Source organism: Geotrypetes seraphini, chromosome 4 (assembly GCF_902459505.1).
Source record: "Geotrypetes seraphini chromosome 4, aGeoSer1.1, whole genome shotgun sequence".
NCBI lineage: Eukaryota > Metazoa > Chordata > Amphibia > Gymnophiona > Dermophiidae > Geotrypetes > Geotrypetes seraphini.
The window spans coordinates 282,349,069-282,368,428 of record NC_047087.1 but is presented as its reverse complement, the minus strand read 5'-3'; the positions used below and the strand labels follow the sequence as shown (position 1 = coordinate 282,368,428).

General features: G+C 45.9%; 1 protein-coding gene across 5 annotated transcripts in view; it reads right to left on the bottom strand.

Annotated features, from left to right (window-relative positions):
* The window catches only part of CRTAC1 (cartilage acidic protein 1), a 631,767-nt gene that overhangs the window by 154,307 nt on the left and 458,100 nt on the right, over positions 1–19,360 (bottom strand). For all 5 annotated transcript variants that reach the window (XM_033942560.1, XM_033942561.1, XM_033942556.1 and 2 more), the window contains 2 exons: positions 9,559–9,659; positions 7,279–7,447 (listed from right to left, as the gene is read on the bottom strand). In XM_033942560.1, coding sequence (XP_033798451.1) covers positions 7,279–7,447; positions 9,559–9,659 — 270 coding nt within the window. The remainder of the gene's footprint in view (positions 1–7,278; positions 7,448–9,558; positions 9,660–19,360) is intronic.

Genomic DNA, 19,360 nt, shown 5'->3' with positions numbered 1-19,360 from the left:
TCCAATATGGTGGTTCTCATGTAAGCTGCACAAGGAATAGACTTAATCATAGTGCAATCATGTTTCTCCTTTGTTGAGAAAGCTTCGCTGGCTTCCAGTCCGCTTCAGGATTCAATTTCAATGTGCATGCATTATCTTTAAGCTTCTCTATGGAATATTTGATCCTTTAGTTTTCTTATATTGGAACCCCTTCAGATCTTGCCATTTGAGGGAATACACAGAGATATAAACTATCTTTCCTTTCTTTTAAGGGTATTAAATCTATAGGAAAGCTTAGTCAATCTTTTGCCTTCAAGCTGGTAGAGATGTGGAATGGACTTCCTGACTCCATTAGACTGATAGGCCAGCTACAACAATTTCGTAAAGCCCTGAAAACTCTGCTGTTTACACAACATTTAAATGGCTTAACTATACTAACTCCTATTGCCCACCACTTATGAGATATTCAGGAAACGCCTCAAAACCCACCTATTCCCGAAAGACCTAGACAGCTGACCCACTTCCCTCTTTCCCCTCTCTTGCCCTTTCTCCCAATTGTTCCCCACATCCCTTAAGTTAATTCAACTTGTACGTCAACTCAACTTGTACCCCACTAATCTTTTGTAAACCGCATAGAACTTAACGGTATTGCGGTATATAAACTGTTATTATTATTATTATTATTATCAAAGAATTGACGATAATCCAGCTTTTTTTCTCTTATGCTCTCTTTCTTTTGTACTCTAGTCTTAATTACATATGAACCGAGTCGAGCTCCGTTGGGAGATGACCCGGTATATAAATTGAAGACTAGATTGGATTAGATTTGCCTGAGAAATAAGCAGGGTATTTGGGGGTTTGGTGCTTGTACTGTTAAGCCCTGATAAATTGTGCCAGCTGCCAGGATGGAGCTGTACAAGAGGTTTACAAGTAGGAGTTAATTTTAGCAGCAATGGAAGGATATTTCCTTGCATGTGACATAGTAACATGTGCAGAAATATAGCAAAAAGATACAACGGTGATAAAGATATCATTTTTCTGTTTGCAAATGATGCTGCTTACTACAAATTTGACTCCAGTGACAGCAGAAACATATCCCATAATGAGAATCACGGCAGCTGTATCATAAGACACCACGGCCATGTTCCCTTTTAAAAAATCTAATTAGGTGTGCTGGGATCACTGCTTATACAGGAGGCAATAAACTTGAGATTGTAGTACACTGTGTGCAAAAGCCTCTTGTGAAAGGCCTTTCCGTTAAAAGAACACCGCAATGTATGTTACTGCAGTGAGGGTGAGCCAGATTTACAAAGAGACTGCATCACAGCACAATCTGGGCCATTAGAATGGATGGATAACTTAGTTAATGCTAGTTTTGCTTTAGACATTACCTGAGACACATAATACAACAGTAGATAAGGACTGCAAAATCCATCCAATGGGCCCGATTTAACTCCTGATGCTTACCACAGACCTGGTTCATCTACAGTTTTCCTTTCACATCTTTGCAATTAAGGATCTTCAGGGATTACTTGATGCGTTCTTAAAATCTGCTACTGATTTCCCCTCTGCCTTCTCTCCTAAGAGGGGGGGCTGGTAAGTCCTTGGCTTTGTAAATAAAACAGCAAGCAACGGGTCTGAAAAAAATTATTCACCAATGAGCTCCACATACTTTGTTGTTCTAACTTCTTTAACCCGTCCAATAAAAGTTCTTTTGGTTGTACTGCAATCCACTTGTCCGCAGATAATGTGGCGTCCTCAGTGCTTGAAAACTGCTTTCCCTTGAGGTGTTTCTTGAGGTAAGGAAAGAGGAAGTAGTCCGAAGGGGCCAAATCGGGTGAGTAGACCAGGTGTTTCAGAACTTCAAAGTGACGATCTGCCAATTGCTGCATGTGAGGAGCGGCATTGTCGTGAAGAACAAGATTCCTTTCAGAAGCTTACCTCGACGTTTGGAGACCAGTTGCTGCTTCAGTTTGAAGTGCAAGCTATATGCGGTGGCTGCACAGGGTGCAAGGGAGACAGCAACGGTGAGAGGCGTAGATCTGCAGATGCCAAAGCCGTGTAGACAAGGAGAAGACCAGACACCAAATGATGTGCAATTATTACCTAAATAATCTGGTTTTGCACATCGTTTGGTGTCTGGTCTGCTCCTTGTCTACACAACCAGGGCACAAAGGTCTCCAAAACTGTGTCCTGTCCATTGTCTTCCCTTGTTGGCTGGGGTGTGTTGCCCAGGGCGCATTTTGGGCTTGGAACAGTCCTGCTGGAGCCAAACATGGCAGTCCCAATGTAACCAAGACCCAAGTATAAACTGGGTCAGGAGAAAAAAACAAAAGGCATCCCTAACTTGACAAACATAGCAGAAACACTGGTTCAGGAACCCTCCAAAACAAATGGAGCTCTGACAAGAAAACCTCAAAAGGAATAATAGCTCAACTGGAAACTAGTTAGAAACAAACAGGGGCTGCGGGATGAAGGAAGAGGATAAAACACCCACCATCAATGCTAAGCCTGGGTGCTGCCAAACAGAGCACAAAATAAAAAGACTGCGGAACAAAGCCAAACCAGAGACGTTTTTTTTTTTTTTTAAACATAGAGCAAAGATGAGGCTTACCTCCCAATCACTCAAGGCTCCTAGACAGCACTAAAAGAGGACCAAAGCACAAAAGAGGACCAAAGCACAAAAGGACCTCCGGAAACAAAAAAGAACCCCTTAGGGCCAAGGAACCAGGAGATATAGGGAGGGAAGAGGGGAGGGACCTGGCCACCAAAGTTTGACATCCTTAGGGCACAAAGTGATCCCCACGGGCCACAGTTCCAACCAGCAGCCAAGAAGGAGCCCTGGGAGAGAAGCAGAAAATTAGGAGCCAGAATGAAATACAAATACTTCTGTCCCCTTCTTTTTTCCCCCCCTAACAAGGAATCTCCAGGCCTAACAGACCCGTCAAGACTGCACAGGCTCGCACCTAATCTCCCTCCCTTTTATGAAGCCGCGTTAGGCTTTTTTAGCATCGGCCGCCGCGGTAACAGCTCTGACGCTCATAGAATTCCTATGAGCGTCCGAGCTGTTATCGCCATGGCCGGTGCTAAAAACGCTAGTGCGGCTTTGTAAAGGAAGGGGTTGTTTTCTTATTTCTAAATTTTTTCAAACGAGCCACTTATCTTTAAGATCGATGATTCACCCCTCCCATGAATTCATGTTTCAAAAAAATCTTCAGGGTCAAGATCCATTTTTCTAAATGTCCTCAAAAATATAGTCACATTATCTAACATCTCCGGATAGACAGGATCAGGTTCTATAATACAGTGCTAGAAAAAATTTTTATGGTGACAAAATTACCACATCCAATAATCAAAGTAGTACTTTATTTAATATCCGGTGCTCCTTAACTTCTAACAATGATTCATCCATACATCCTTCCTCCCCAGTAGTGGATGATCTAGCAAATTTTTTTAACGACAAGGTTGCTACTATAAAAAACTCTTTTCCATCATTGGTTTCTTACAACTCTCTGGTGCCCAGCGACACCACTTCTACCCCAGTAGACAGGTCTTGGACTACCTTCAAGTATGTATCTGAGGCTCAGGTTTCAAAACTGTGTCACAAATTAAGATCTTGTAAATGCATCTTGGATCCATTTCCCTCATACCTATATGAGAAAATTCCCACTCAGGCTAGCTCATCTCCCACCAGACTTATAAATTCTGCCTTACTGTCAGGTCTATTTTCTGGAGAGATGGGCCACATTGCGCTGACCCCCACTACTGAAAAAGTTGACCTAGACCAGGGGTGCCTACACTTTTTGGCTTGCAAGCTACTTTTAAAATGTCCAAGTCAAAATGATCTACCAACAATAAAATTTTAAAAAACACAAAGTACACTGTACGCAGAGAAAATGTTAATTATCATTTGTATTCGGAGTTTTTTTCAGAGGTCAAGGCAGATGATTTTAAAATATGCAATGTCACCTCAGTAACAACTATACAAAAATAAACAAATATACCCCATCCCCTTTTACTAAACCACGATAGCGGTTTTTAGTGCAGGGAGCTGTGCTGAATGCCCCTCGCAACTCCCTACGCTCATAGGCTCCCTGCGCTAAAAACTACTATCGCGGTTTAGTAAAACGGGACATAGTGCAAAATATAAACAGCAGATATAAATTCTCAAAACGGATACATTTTGATCACTAAATTGAAAATAAAATCATTTTTCCTACCTTTTTATCTGGTGATTTCATGAGTCTCTAGTTGCACTTCCTTCTTCTTTAAATCCAATATTTCTTTCTTTCTGTCTTTCTTTCTTTCTCTCTCCCCCTGCCCCCTCTTTCTTTCTGTCTTTCTCTCTCCCCCTGCCTTCCTGTCTTTCTTTCTCTCTCCCCCTGCCCCCAAGCCATCACGCCAATTTCTCCACTTCCCCAATTCTTTCTCTCTCCCTGCCCCCCAAGCCACCACGCTGATTTCTTCCTGCTTTCCCGAGCCAGGCCTGGTGTGTACAAGCTCTGGGCCCACAATCCTTCCCCCCCCCCCCGTCAATTCTAACGTTGGAGAGCAAGTTCCAGGCCAGCCAGGCAGCAATTGGAGGTGAAGGCTTGTGGGTCCGGCGCTTGTATGCGCCTGGCCTGGCTCAGGAAGACAGGAAGAACAAGGTCACAAAGGCAACGTGATCAACTCGTGTTGCCTTTGCGATCTACTGGTCAATTGAGATCGACCATTTGGGCATCCCTGACCTAGACTCTTCCTCACCGTCTAGCTACTGACCCATAGCGAACATTCCCCTCCTGAGCAAAATGTTAGAGTCTATCATATCTGCTCAACTTTCATCATATTTAGAGAGATTTTCCATTCTGTTACCTTGCCAATATGGTTTCAGACCTAACTTCAGTACCGAATCTCTATTGGTCTCACTAATCTCAAAGGTTCAGCAATTCAAACTCTCCCTTCCATCTAGAAAAGGAATTAAAGGAGTTAAGATCTTCAGTCAATCTCTGGCTTTTAAACTTTCTCAACTATGGAATGAACTCCCCTTAATTCTGAGGAGCCCCAGTTCTTTCCAATCTTTCCGCAAACTTCTAAAAACTTTTCTTTTTGCCAAACATTTTGAAAACTAATCTCTTTGAAACTTTTGCTATTACTTTCTTTAGTTTTTATTTAATCATTGTAAACTTTCTTTAGTTTTTATCTAATTGTTGTAAACCAAGTTGAGCTTCCTTAGATTGACGACTCGGTATATAAAGTTAAGCTTTAGTTTAATTTAGTAATAAGTTTGCTATTCTATTACAATTTGACCTATCTACAGCCTTTGACGTTGTTCACCACGACATTCTGATCTACCAACTTTCTGAGATAGGTATTGATTCTACTGTCTTAGACTGGTTCTCAAAATTCTTACGATCTCGCACATACACTGTTAATATGAATGGCACCAGGTCATCATCCTGGAAACCATTATGTGGAGTCCCGCAGGAATCACCTCTGTCCCCTATTCTTTTCAATATCTATATATCCACCTTGAAGCTTTTCCATCTCTACCCCTTTTGAAACACTGTATACATATGCAGATGACATCTTCGTCCTTCTCGAGATAGATTCGAATCTTACTAACCTAACTAAGAATATTATAGAATGCATAACAAAACTTTAATCTTAGCCCCTTATTATACAAATAAAGCTAAATTAGTCCAAAACAAAACTACTTTGACTTGGCCCAAAGTTAGATCATCATTCCTCTGCCTTCTGAAGCAAAGTTTTGGGTGTCATTATAGACTCAACACTTTCATTTACTGATCATCTTAACTCTAGTAAAAAAAAAATGCTTTTTTAGCCTCCATATGTTGAGGAAAGTGAGATCCTGTTACCACCACCAACATTTTGCTGTCCTTGTTCAATCAATCATTCTTTCGCGGCTGGACTACTGCAACTCGGTCTATTTAAGTCTGACCAAGAAAAGTCTTCAAAGATTTCAGCAGATCCAGAATACTGCAGCTTGGCTGATCTTTGCAAAGAGAAAATTTGACCATGTTTTGCCCCCCTTGCTACAACACTCCACTGGCTCCCAGTAATTTCCAGGGTCTACTTTAAATGTGCATGCCTAACTTTCAAGATTCTGCATGGCATTCTTCCCCCTTTAATTTCTCTATCTGGAATGCTGCGAGATCTGACATCACCAGATCTATCCAAAAGCTCAAATTATCTTTCCTCTCACTAAAACGCACTACCTACATTGGAAAATTAGGGAAATCTCTTCTCTTCAAAACTAAAGAGCTTTGGAATAATTACTCTCTCAACTGCGCAACCTGGGCTCTTTCCAATTATTCCGAACATACCTGAATACTTGAGAGGGAGGGGGTCCTGGGAGGAGGGGGTTGGGGCGTTTCATTGGGAGGGGGTTCGGGGATGGGGGGTTCATTGGGGGGGTCCGGCAGGAAGCGTTGGCCACCCTCCTGCCGGCGATCTTTGGGAAAGGGTGGGGGGCCTACCAGCAGGAGGGGTTGGGCACCCTCCTGCCGCGATCATCTGGGGTGAGGGGTGGGGGCCTATCAACAGGAGTGGTTGGGCATTCTCCTGTCATGATCATCGGAGGTGGGGGCCTACCGGCAGGAGGGGTTGGGCACCCTCCTGTCATGATCATCAGAGGTGGGGGAGCCTACCGTCAGGAGGGGTTGGGCATCCTCTTTTCGGCGATTGTCGGGCGTGGGTGGGGGTCTTTAGGCAGGAGGGACTGGGCATCCCTCCTGCCTCGTTCGTTTAGGGGAGATTGGCGGCCATTGACACTATACTAATTGCGGCAGGGATATCCCTTGCTGCGATTAAGTATAGCGGGCGCGTCGGTTACAGAATCAGGTGTAGTTTGGGTGGGTGTAGGCCCGTTTCACTCTTGGTTTTATCAGGGGCTATGCCTCCTTAAATACATGCACCAATTTTCTGGTGAAAAAATCACTCCTCCTGGACAAAAATACCAAGCACAACGGTTGGGCAGCCATCGGGCATAAAAGATAAGTGCCTTCCCTTTACAGCACTTTATAATTTCACAGAGCCTGTTAATAATAATTTAAGAATTAATTTGCACACGTCACTTTACCAAGACTGATGATGAGCACATCACCCTAGTAAGGGCACGAAAAATCAAGAAGTAGTGCCTTGGGTGTTTGAGGTCTGGTAATCAAATCTACTTGATATGAGTTTGTTCTCTGTTGCATACAAGATGCTTAGAGCTATTCAGTACATTGACTATAATGCCAGCAGCTACCAGCGTAGCGACACACAAAATTTTGTTTGATTTAACTACAGAAAACTTACCCAGACCAAAGTGTGCCACTGGCTCCATCTCACACAGGTAGCCCGAACCACCGTCAATGACTCGAAGGTGTGCCCCACTCTTCTTAGTGTATAGAACAACCTTTGCCCCTCGCGCAAAAGCTCCAAATTTGGTACGTGGTATCACTCGTAACCAGTTGTTACTCTGACCCTGCACAGGAGCAGAAGGTATTACAGTATGTTTTACTTAATTGTGCTATAAATCTAAGAGGATCGTAAAATATCATTATAGCTCGCTGAGTGTAATCTGTATGGGAATGGTCTTAAGCAAACAGTACGCTTAATGGGATGCTGGAAGCAAGAAACGCATGCTTTGAATGGTAAGTATAACTGCACTGCATGGCTGGCACTGCAGATCTAGAGAAGTGCTCTTCCTTCCTCATCAAGGCACCTCCTCTGTTCCTGTGATCGAAGCACGTATTCTAAAGCAATAAAAGTCTATTAGAGAATATGGGGGTAGCTTAGTGCTATTTTTCAACTTACTGAGCCAATACATTTCCAATGTTTAATGTGGAAATCCACTGGCTTGTCACAGAGTATTAGAAAACCTTATTGAAAGGAAAAGGGACTTGTATACCGCCTTTATGTGATTACAGATTCAAAGCTATGTGCAATGGAGGATTAAGTGACTTTTCCATGATCACTGGGATTTGCTCTCACAACCTCAGGCCACTTCTCACCTCCAGAAGACTTTTGGGTTTGCATATTATTTTGCTCAGTTCGGAAAACATTTTGGCCATTTTGACTATATTGTATGGTGGAATAAAGTTTTTCATACTGCTAAATGTGATACTGCAGCTACAGAGCATTTGTTGTGTTGTGTGCAATTTTATATCCCGCCGTATCCTCGTTAATTAGAGTTCTAGGCAGGTTACAGGTAACGTGGAGGGCCATAATAAAAAAAAAAAAAACCATCTGATTTGGACGTAGGGTGCTAGTCGCCCAAAGTCGGCAGCGACAAAATGTCCATTCTCAAAAAGTAAGTCTAAAATATATATTTTTTGTCTGTCTGTCTGTACGTCCAGGCATTTGATCGTCCAGACCGCCACTATGGCTATCTTTATACTACATTCTCAACCAAAATTTTGTCCAAGTCCCAAACGCCCAGAACAAGACCATTTGGATGTAGGAGGGGCCAGGTACCTACCAGCACCTAAAAATCGTACCTCCATAAACTAAACCTTAGCTTTATATACCGGGTCATAAACCGTAGGAAGCGCGACTCGGTTAACAATAATTAAAAACAATGCTAAAATTGCAAGGAGATTAATTTTCAAAATGTTTAGCAAATATACTTCCCCCTCCCCATTCGCGGTTTCCACACTCGCGGTTTCACAAATTCACAATTTTTTTTTGGGGGGGAAAAACCCCTCCCCCATATTTTATCACGTTCCCGCCTCTCTCCCGCCTTCCTGCCGACCTTACCTGGTGGTCTAGCAGGCTTTCAGGGCAGGAGCGATCTTCCTACGCTCCTGCCCCATATAGATTGCCAATAGGAAATGGCTGCCATGAACTCCCGCCGTATTCTCGAGAGACTATGGGAACTCACGGCAGTCATTTCCTATTGGCGATCTGCACGGGGCAGAAGCATAGGAAGATCACTCCTGCCCCGAAAGCCTGCTAGACCACCAGCTAAGGCCGGGATGCCGGGGGGAAGGAGAGAGGGAGGCAGGGAAGGGTCAGAGCTGGATGAGAAGTTATTCATGTTTTTTCTCCATTTGCGGTCTGGCTCTGCCCCTATCCCCCGCGAATACAGAGGGAGAAGTGTAAAAAAGTTTTTAATGATTTGCGGAAGAATTGGAAAGGACTAGGGCATCTCAAAGTTCATTCCATAATTGAGAAAATTTAAAAGCCAAAGAAAGGCTAAAGTTCTTGACTCCTTTAATACCTTTCCTAGAATGAAGGGGAAGTTTAAATTGTTGAATGCTTCTAGCATAGGAAAATCTATAAACGTTCCATAGCAGAGGAACAAGAGGAATAAAAATACCATATAAAATTTTAAAAGTAATGCAAACACATTTGGACATGGCTAAAACACCTGCAGAGGTGCGATTCACATCATAGGTAGGCAACAGAAATGTAGGCCAGGAAAACCCAGGCCTATATTTCTGGCCCCTACATTTGCTGGAGGAACGATTCTGTATCCGGTGCTGTTGCGTGATTCAAAGTGGCTTCAACAACAGTACCGGTTACAGAATCCGGGCCCAAATGTACGCAGGTTAGACAGAAAGAATCATCTTTTAATCTTACTAAAAAGTATACCTGGTTTCCTCTGAAGATGGACAACGGCTGGGCCATCGATTCCCCATGGGATAAGACCAAATCCAGTAGGCCATCCCCATCAAAATCAGTCACAGCTCCACCTGGAATGATACATTTCCATCCTTTTAGTACACATTTCATGGCTTACACTTCAAAATGGGGAAACCAGTATCCCAATCTGAATTTCACCGCAGTCTTGTTCATGTGATTAATGTCACTGGTTCCCCTCTCTTTTTCAATCTTTCTGAGAGATTGCCAATTCCTTAGTTTTAGTGTATTCTTTTGACTTAAGTGCTTTCTACTTGTTTGCATTAATATTTTTTTATATTGTCATTTTGTTAATACCTACATGTATAGTTTATTTAGCTAACTATATAAAAATGTTATATACTGCTTCCTATACCTTGTACTTCAAAGCTTGTATTACAATAATATTTGCTTGGGGTTTACTATAGATCAACAGAACAGCAAGTTTACAGTGGTGGAACTACAGTAGGTAAATAGAAGAGATACAGAAATGGGCTGCCTTCTTTGCTGTTCATTCACTGCAGGTGCCTAAGTGCATGTCCCCTGATGAAGACTGACTGATGAAATGGGACTTATACTGGTCAGATGGCGCTGGCACCTCTCCTCCTCGACATCATCTTACGGCACACCTGGAATCTGCCACAGAGTGCCACTGCACACAGTTTGCAATACACTGTTCTACAGACTATGTTTGTAACTCCTTAAGGCTCACTGGCCCTGATTCTATAAAGTCCGCATAAAGCTATATTGGCGCCTAATTTAATTGAGCAATAGGCTTAATCCGTGTCATTACTGGCACCCAACACCTCATAATCAGCTTTAATTGGACTTAATTGAAAGTTAGGCGTCTAACTTGAAAAACTCAATTCTATAAAAAGTAGGTACCTAGCTCAAATGCTCGGATTCTATAAACAGCGTCCCGATGGTAGGCGGCCAACTGCTGCCTAACCAGCCAATCGGGATGCACGTTTTCTAAAAAAAAAAAATCCTCCCAAGGCCTACATTGGAAGCAGCTCCGGGAGCCTAGGGAGGCGCACAAGCCCGCCTAAGGCTAGGCATGGCGTGGTTTGGCCCAGAAGTAGCCTTAGGCAGACCTAGGCAACCATATACATCTCCGTAGGCCTGCGTTAGATGCACACAATGTTGGCCAGCAAAATGCTGGTCTATATTGTAAGTAGACATGGCCACTGAGCTTATTGTGGCAAGGGATTATCCCTGCCACGATAAGTTTAGGAGCCGCAGCTGCGGCCACCTGTCCCCCCTTACATTGCAGGCAGGAGGGATGCCCAATCCCTCCTGCCAGAACCCTCACCCCCCCAAACTACACCCAATTCTGTAACCGATGTCCATGTTACAGACGCCGGTTACAAAACCTGGTTACTTTAGACGCGGCCGCTATACTTAATCGCAGCAAGGGATATCCCTTCCGTGATTAGTATAGTGGCCATGGTCGCCAATCTCCCCTAAATGAACGAGACAGGAGGGATGCCCAGTCCTTCCTGCCGATACCCGCTGTGAACTCCCTCCAATGATCACGGCAGGAGAGATGTCCAATCTCTCCTACTGACACCTGCCGTGACATCCCCCCCTAAATGATCGCGGCAGGAGTGATGCCCAGTCCCTCCAGCCTGAACGATCGTGGCAGGAAAGATGCCCACTCTCTTCTGCTGGAAATCTCCTCTCCCCCCTCCCTGCCATCACTGGCAGAAGGAATATCCCCCCCTTCCATGATCATGGCAGGAGGGATGCTCAGTCCCTCCAGCTGACACCCACCCAAAGTTCGTCTCCTACTAGGACCCCCCTATCTAACCAGATTTCATTGGCCGGCCAGGCACCTACAAATGCCTAAATTTAGGTGCTGGTTATAGAATTTCTCCCTTAGTATACAGTATATCACAATACAATAGAAATGACCCATCATAAGTGACTACTTTCTTATCAGGCCACTAGCTGGGAATCTGAGTTTCAACCATTAACACTTACCTCTGTTTCATATTTTCATTTTAGAAAGTTACTGAAAACTTATTTGTTTCCAAAATTTCTTGGGAAGTAATGATGGCTGGTTGCTATGTTTTGTTATATTGATTACGATTTTGTAGCTCACCGTGCTTGTGCAGTTTCTTATTTTGTTATCCGCACAGAACTGAAAGGTTTTGCGGAATAATAATAAAGGGCTCCTTTTACTAAGGCGCGCTAGTGTTTTTAGCGCACGCAGCAGATTAGCGCGTGCTAACCCCGTGCTACGCGGCTAGAACTAACGCCAGCTCAATGCTGGCGTTAGTGTCTAGTGTGCGCTATTCTGCGCGTTAATGCCCTAAAGCAGCTTAGTAAAAGGAGCCTAAAGTGTTATGTTATTTAAAAACCAGCAAGATCAGTCCAGCATCAGTTTTGATACCATAGGGTAACTTTGTAATGGACACATTAAAAAAAAAATTGCAGGTATCTTATTTTATGTACATTATAAATAGTGATCTGCTATCATCCCCAATAACGCACACATGCTCTGAGGCTGTTGTAAATGTGTGCGTTCTCTAAGTGTGCACTTCCTTATTTTATAAAAGTGTGCTTGCACCTTGCAACTTGGTGTAAACTTCACCCACAGGATTACCTACATATGATACGTACATAAGTACACATGCTCTATAGAATTACTGTCAGTGTCTGTTTCAAGTGCTTATCATCAGCACTGAGTACTTTTAATGCAAAGGATCAAAACACATATTTATTTAAAACCTTCCTGTTTTGCTAGTTGTAAATTTGTATCACATCTACAGTGTACAGATCTACAGAGAGATCTTCATAGGGCCAGGAACCCACAAGGGGTCAGGAAGAAATGGCTGGTGGCTCCACACGATTCCCACAGTTCTAGACTAATTCATGGCAGGCTTGCCTTGTGTGACAGACTCCACCCAGTCAGAGGGTATTTAATTAAACTTGTTTTTAAATTTAATACAAAATGAATCTAAGAGTTTCACAGAAAATCAGCAAGCACTGACAGATAAAGCAAAACAATGCCACGACAGGACATTTTGGCGACAAAAGGATAGCTATTGATATATGAGGGCATAAACCTTACCACCTGGTTTTTTTTTTTTTTTAAATATGTGTCCTCATTAATGAACAGCTGTATTTTGCTACTGAACATTTTGCATGGTGTTTTAGAAGCAGAATGAAGAATACATTAATTTGAACCATCCTGTTGACATGAACTAGCTGAAGTTGAAGTTTGCTCATAGTGTTGGGTAAAAGTAGCCCGAGTTCTTTCTGAAACTAGGGGTAGGTTCTATTCCTGACATATTTTTGAGTCTTCCATCAATATGGTAATTGTAGAGAACAATCACCGGGATAATCCAATCTCATCCTTTTATGCACATCTTGGAAACAGTAAACAGAATTCTGCTGCCATCTACAGGAGAGTAAGTACAAGTGCAGTTTGAACTATAAGAGAGAGGGGCTGATTCAGAAAGCTACCACAGGCTGCAGCACATGGTTAACAGTCTACTTGCTTGTTAATAGCCAAAGTAGGCAAAACGGGGTTTGCATTGATATTGTACCTTTGATAGACATTAGCACACAGAACATTAAAATGTGCACTGTCTACTACAGGGACACAAAGCCAGAAACCAACTGCCAGGTCTGAGGTTTGCATTGGCCCTGCTGACTCAACTGAACCCCCCTCCCCCACTCCATGATTTAATTTATAATCCATGTCCCTGGTGTCTAATGCAACCACTACATCACTGACCTGACCCAACTCCCCCTTCTCCCCAACTCACTTAAAATAAATATGTCCTGGTGTCTAGTGCACCTCCCTTCCCCATCTACTACTACTACTATTTATAATTTCTGTAGCGCATCTACTTAAAACAAACGTGTCCCTTGGGTCCAGTGCACCTTCGGACAGCTCCTCAAGGCCCCAATGAGATGTAGCCCAATAGAAGCAGAAGCAATTCCCACTCACTCCTTCTTCTGGTGCCGCCATCTTGAAAAGTTCTGCACCCAACTATCAAATACAGGAAATATCCATTATATGGACAACTGTCTCTACCTGTATAGAGGATTGGGTATTGACATTTTCCAAAATGGCAGTGCCCAGGGTTGCCATATGTCCAAATTTCCATGGACATGTCCTCTTTTCCAGCTCTTCATTGGGTGCCGTGCAACTTTTTAAATTGTTGCCTTTTGTCCAGTTTCGTCATCAGGGCAGGTGGCAGCAGTCTGTAAAAAACAAATCATCCCTGTGGTGTTCAGCAGCACTGGTAGAGATTCACAAAGCACGTGCCAGTAGAGGTCAACTCAGGTCATTTTGGTCACTTGATCTATTGGCACGTGCATGCGTATGGTAAGCAAGAACCTACCCTATCCCACCTCATGGACTGCACACAGCCAGCAGCTGCCAAGGAGAGAAAGAAAGTAGAGGCCAGCCAGCAGGGACCTGGGAAGGACTTGCTGCATGGTGCACCATCCTGCTGCCTACCGTGAACTTACAAAAAAAAAAAAAAAAAACCAAGCTCCTGCTAGTGCTAGGGAGGAGGGTCTGTCTGACTCCAGCAGGGAGTGCAAACGCTCTGCTGCTCCTTGTTTACTCCCTCTGCATAGGGTTACCAGAAGTCCGGATTTCCCCGGACATGTCCTCCTTCTGTCCGGGTTTTGAAAAGCTTCCGACGTCGGGACGAAATCCGCGAACGCACTGATGCAGCGCGGTGTCACGTCACATCCACACAAGCGCGGAAGCCATCCCGATGCACATGCAGGTTAAGGGGGCGGGGCTGGGGCAGGACATGGGCAGAACTGGGCAGGGCCTTCAGCAAAATCTGGTATCCCTACCTCTGCAGCCTGTGGCAACTTCCAGCTAAAAAGCAAGCTCATGTGTGTAGAGCCCATCTTGCTTCAACTAGAAACTGCATTTTTCTATTTGGTTCCAGCTTTATGGAATAGTTTACCAATGGAGTTGAGGAAAGAAGAGCCATTATTCAATTTTAAAAGACATGTAAAGGCCTATTACTTTCAGCTGGCCTTTCCTTTACAATGATGGGACTTGAATTCAGCATTTCAATCTGTATTATATTATATTACATCATCATATTATTTTACTTTATGCTTTTATTTATATATTATTGATGCATTGTAAGTAAAAAGTAGCCCGAGAGCCCGTCTAGAAGGGCGCAAGGTAACACGGGGCTGGGAGCCCGTGTCGCCTACGAGTTAGGAGAGGGGTTGGGGGGGGGAGGGTAAGAGAAAACAGGGTTGCTAGGCGCACAAAGAAAACGGTGCGCGATTGGCTTAGGGAAGAGGGGGTGGAGAGGGAGGAGGTTTTAAAGCCGGGACTCTGGAGGACTGGAATTTTTCTGGTCCTCCAGGGCGGCTTTTTCGGTTTTTTCCTCACGGTTTCCTGCTGTTTCGGGCCTTCATCTGAGATTTGCTGTCGGGATGGAGTCGGAAGGCGGTATTAGTGGGGGTGAGGCAGAGGAGATGGCGGAGATCTCGCTGTTGGCCGGTGATTCTTTTTTGGCGGAGACGGAAGAACAGGTGGGTCAGGAGCAAGAACTTGAGCGGGTCCGTCCGTCGCGCCGGTCAAAAGTTGTAGCGCTGTCGGCGCTTACTGGGTCGGGTGTTTTAGGGACTCGGGGGGGCAGGCCCAATGTGTTGGTCCCGACGGCTAAGGCCGGGCGCAAGTCGGGAGCGTCGAACAGCTCTCTCAGAGCTGTTTCGGCAAGCCGCAGCTCGGGTACCGCGTGCGTGGGCGGGGCGTCGGCAACGGTTGCTTTGCCTGTTGCAAACAGCCCTGCTTTTATCCAGCCGCGACTTTCGGGCGGGGGGGGGGTCAGCGACAGCGGAGGCACAGTCCTCTGCTTTTCAGAGTCTCGAGGTTGGATCGGGGCATTTTCAGGTTGAGGCTGCTGCTGAGATGCCACAGGTTCTCGGCGGGCTGTCGGTCAGTGGGTCCCCTGGTGTGGCCGGAGTGGGGAGAGGGTCAGATTGCTCGGGTTTTGGGTCGGCTCATGGTTTGGTGGGTTTGGGGAGAGGGACAGATGGCATGGGTTTTGGGTCTGTTCCGGTAGCAGGGCCCTCGGGATCTTGGTCCGGGGTTTTTCCTACAGGCTGGGGTCCGGGTTGGGGTTCTACGGGTTGGGGACAGGGATCCTCTGTTAGTGGCTTAGGGCCTTCTGCGTCTCACTGGGGAGGGAGTCCTGGTCCGATGGCCATGGGCTTTATGCCCGCGGGCCCCTATGGCCCGGGATGGGGAGTTCCGGTGGGTATGGCTAGTGGTGTTTTGCCTGGTCCTGCCTCTTTTTTTCCTTGTTTTCCACAGGTGCCCCCCTTTTTCTCTGGCGGTCGTGAAGTTGGAGCCTTGGACGTCGGAGGAGTGACGGAGCGTTCTGGTGGTGCCGGTTCGGAGCGCAGTTCGGCGCTCGGTGGTGTGGTGGCTGCTGGCGGTGGCGCTACTGGGACTACTCTTCTCTCATCCGCTTTACCTGGGGTTGCTGTTCAAGGCGTCTCGGCTTCCACTTCTGGTTCTGCTGTCACAGCGGGGGCTGCTGACGGTGGCGTCTCAGTAGCCCGAAGTAGTGATCCTGGACCGTCTTCTTCTCAGGGTAATGTGGCGCCTATGCAGGTTGCTCATACAGGGGGGGCGCGGGGTAAGAAAGGAAAACGTAAGCGCCAGCGCCGCGAGTCGTCTTCCTCGTCGTCGGGGTCCTATTCGTCCGACTCGACTGCTTCGTCGTCTTCGTCTGCGGGTCGTGTTGGCAGGTCGGAGGCTTCCACAGGCGGGGAGGGTGGTGTAGCGGCGGGTGGTGTGCGGGGGGCGCCTGCGTTGGTGGCTCTCACTGAGCTTTGGGAGAAAGTGCCTAGGACGTTGCGTCGGAAAATCCGCAAACGGTCTTGTTTGGATATATTTCGCCTTATGGAAGGCAGGGCACAGAGGCGGGGTCATAAAAAATCTAAACGGGATCGTAAAGAGGTTAAATCTTTCCCAGTTGCGAGGTCTATTCTTAATTGGATGAGGGCTTTCTTGAGACTGGCAAGCGTGTGGGGGCGTGCCAACCCACAGGAGTATGGCCTATTATTGTCGTATGCGGATACCGTGCTCGATGCTTATCAGCGGTTCGGTGGATGGGCTTGGTTAAACTATGACGAGGCGTTTCGGGATAAAATGGAAGAAAACAAGTTCATGTCCTGGGGCACTCAGGACGTGAACTTGTGGCTTACTTACATGGCTTCCAAACCTCCGGCGGGGACGTTGGGGCGGATGGGGGTGAGTTCGGTTAGCAGTGGGCGGCCCTTTCGCGGGAGTGGTGGGGGTGGATCAACGCCAGGTTCAGACGTGTGTTGGAAATTTAACAAGTCCTCCTGCCCATTTACGGATTGTAAATTCAGACATGCATGTTCCGTCTGCAGCCAGTCCCACCCTGCCCTTAAGTGTCCTAAACGGAGTAGTATCCCATCAGGACCGATTGGGAAGTAATGGCGGTCAGTTGTTGCCGACGCCTATACGGATTGATGTCATGCGCCCTTGGCTTGGGAGGTATCGTCCTAGGGAGGCAGCTGTTTTTTTAGAATCGGGTTTCACGTCCGGTTTCGTTATCCCTTTTCAAGGGTCTATGGTTTCGAAGAGAGTTCAAAATGCTGTTTCAGTTTCGCAGTTACGTGAAGTATTGCGGGTTAAATTATTGGACGAACTGCGTTTGGGTCGTATTGCTGGCCCGTTCCGTGAACCACCTTTTACCCGGATGATTATATCCCCATTGGCAGTCATTCCTAAGAAGGTTCCGGGTCAGTTTCGTCTCATACACAATTTGTCGCGACCTTTAGGTTGTTCAGTTAATGACGGCATTCCGCGCGACCTTTGTTCGGTGCGTTATGCGTCCTTGGATACTGCATTGAGACACATAGTGGCGGCAGGGAATGGAGCTCTTTTGGCGAAGGTGGATATCGAATCGGCTTTCAGGTTGTTGCCGATTCATCCACAGTCTTTTCCTTTATTAGGTTTTCGTTTTGAGAGTTCTTATTTTTATGATCGTTGTTTGCCCATGGGTTGCTCCATTTCTTGTGCGTACTTTGAGAAGTTTAGCACTTTCCTGCATTGGGTGTTAGTGCAGCAGGTGGGTTTACCTTCGGTTGTTCATTACTTGGACGATTTTTTGTTTGTAGGAGCAGGTCACAGTACTGATTGTGAGCGTTTAAAACGGACTTTTGAGAATATAGCAGAATCGTTCGGTGTTCCGTTGGCATCAGAAAAATCGGAAGGTCCGGTTTCTTCCCTGGTGTTTTTAGGGATAGAATTGGATTCTGATGCTATGGTGACTCGGCTTCCTGACGGGAAGGTTCAGCAATTGCTTACGCGTATTGAGCAGGCGCTTTCGGCCCCTAAATCCACACTACAGGCGATTCAGTCATTGTTGGGTTCCCTTAATTTTGCGTGTCGGGTTTTGCCTATGGGCCGGCCTTTTTCTCGTCGTTTGGCTGCGGCTACTTCTGGCGTGCGCGATCGGAGGCATTTTGTACGGCTATCGGGAGGAGTGCGTGCGGATCTTCATATGTGGGCCCTCTTCCTCCGTGAATTTAATGGAACGCTTCCCATGCAGATGCCGGAGGTGAGCAGCATGGATTTGGAGCTGTATTCAGATGCGGCAGGTGGTGTGGGTTTTGGGTTATACTGTGGTGGCGAATGGTGCGCTGAGCGCTGGCCGCAAGAGTGGGTCCTTTCCGGTATTACAAAAAACATCACATTATTGGAATTGTTCCCACTAGTGGTAGCATGTGAATTGTGGGCAGATGCGTTTCGTAATCGGCGCTTAGTTTTTTGGTGTGACAATTTAGGAGTTGTGGAGGTTGTCAACAGGCAGGCCGCGCGTTGTTTAGCCTTGAATTCGTTGATGCGCGAGTTAGTGCTGCGCTGCTTGCGTTTAAATTTATATGTGCGTGCGCGTCATGTTCCAGGATTACAAAATGGTATTGCTGACTCCTTGTCTCGCTTTAATTTTTTGCAGTTTCGCCGGTTGGCGCCAGAAGCTCGAGTCGAGGGTTTGCCGATGCCAGCACATTTATGGACCCTGGTCAGGAAGGAATCTGGGAGATGCTCCGACTGTCAGTAGCTGCTTCCACATGGTCCCATTATAACGCAGGATTTCGGACAGTGGCAGCTTTTCTGGCCGCTCGGGGCTGGTGCCCGGGCGATGTGTCTGAATCGTTATTATCGGACTTTGTGTTGTCATCGTTTAGAGCCCAGTTGTCTCGTGGAGTTGTTCGTGGCCGCTTAGCAGGATTTGCCTTCTTTTGCAGGGCTTTGGGGTGGGCTTGTCCGTTGTCAAGTTTTCTGGTGCAGCGTATGCTGAGAGCCATGCAGCGTGTTCACCCTTCTCCCCCTGATTCTCGTTTACCTATCACTCACGAACTTTTGCTGCGGTTGCTTGCGGCTTTGTCGGCGGTTACCAGTTCGACATATGAGGCGGTTTTGTTTCGGGCCGCTTTTGTCACATCATTTTTTGGAGCGCTGCGAGTTAGCGAATTGCTAGTATGTCCCGCGTCGCGCTTCGGTCTTCGTGGACTTCGGGTTTCTAATGTCACTTTTCATGAATCAACCGTGCGGCTTCACATAGTCAGTTCTAAGACGGATCAATTGGCGGTTGGTCATAGCGTGGTTTTGCATGCGGTATTGGATAGTATTTCTTGTCCTGTTTCTTGTTTACGGGCTTATCTGGCGGTTCGCCCTGAACAAGGTGACATTTTGTTTGTACATGGTAATGGTTCTCCTCTTACACGATATCAATTC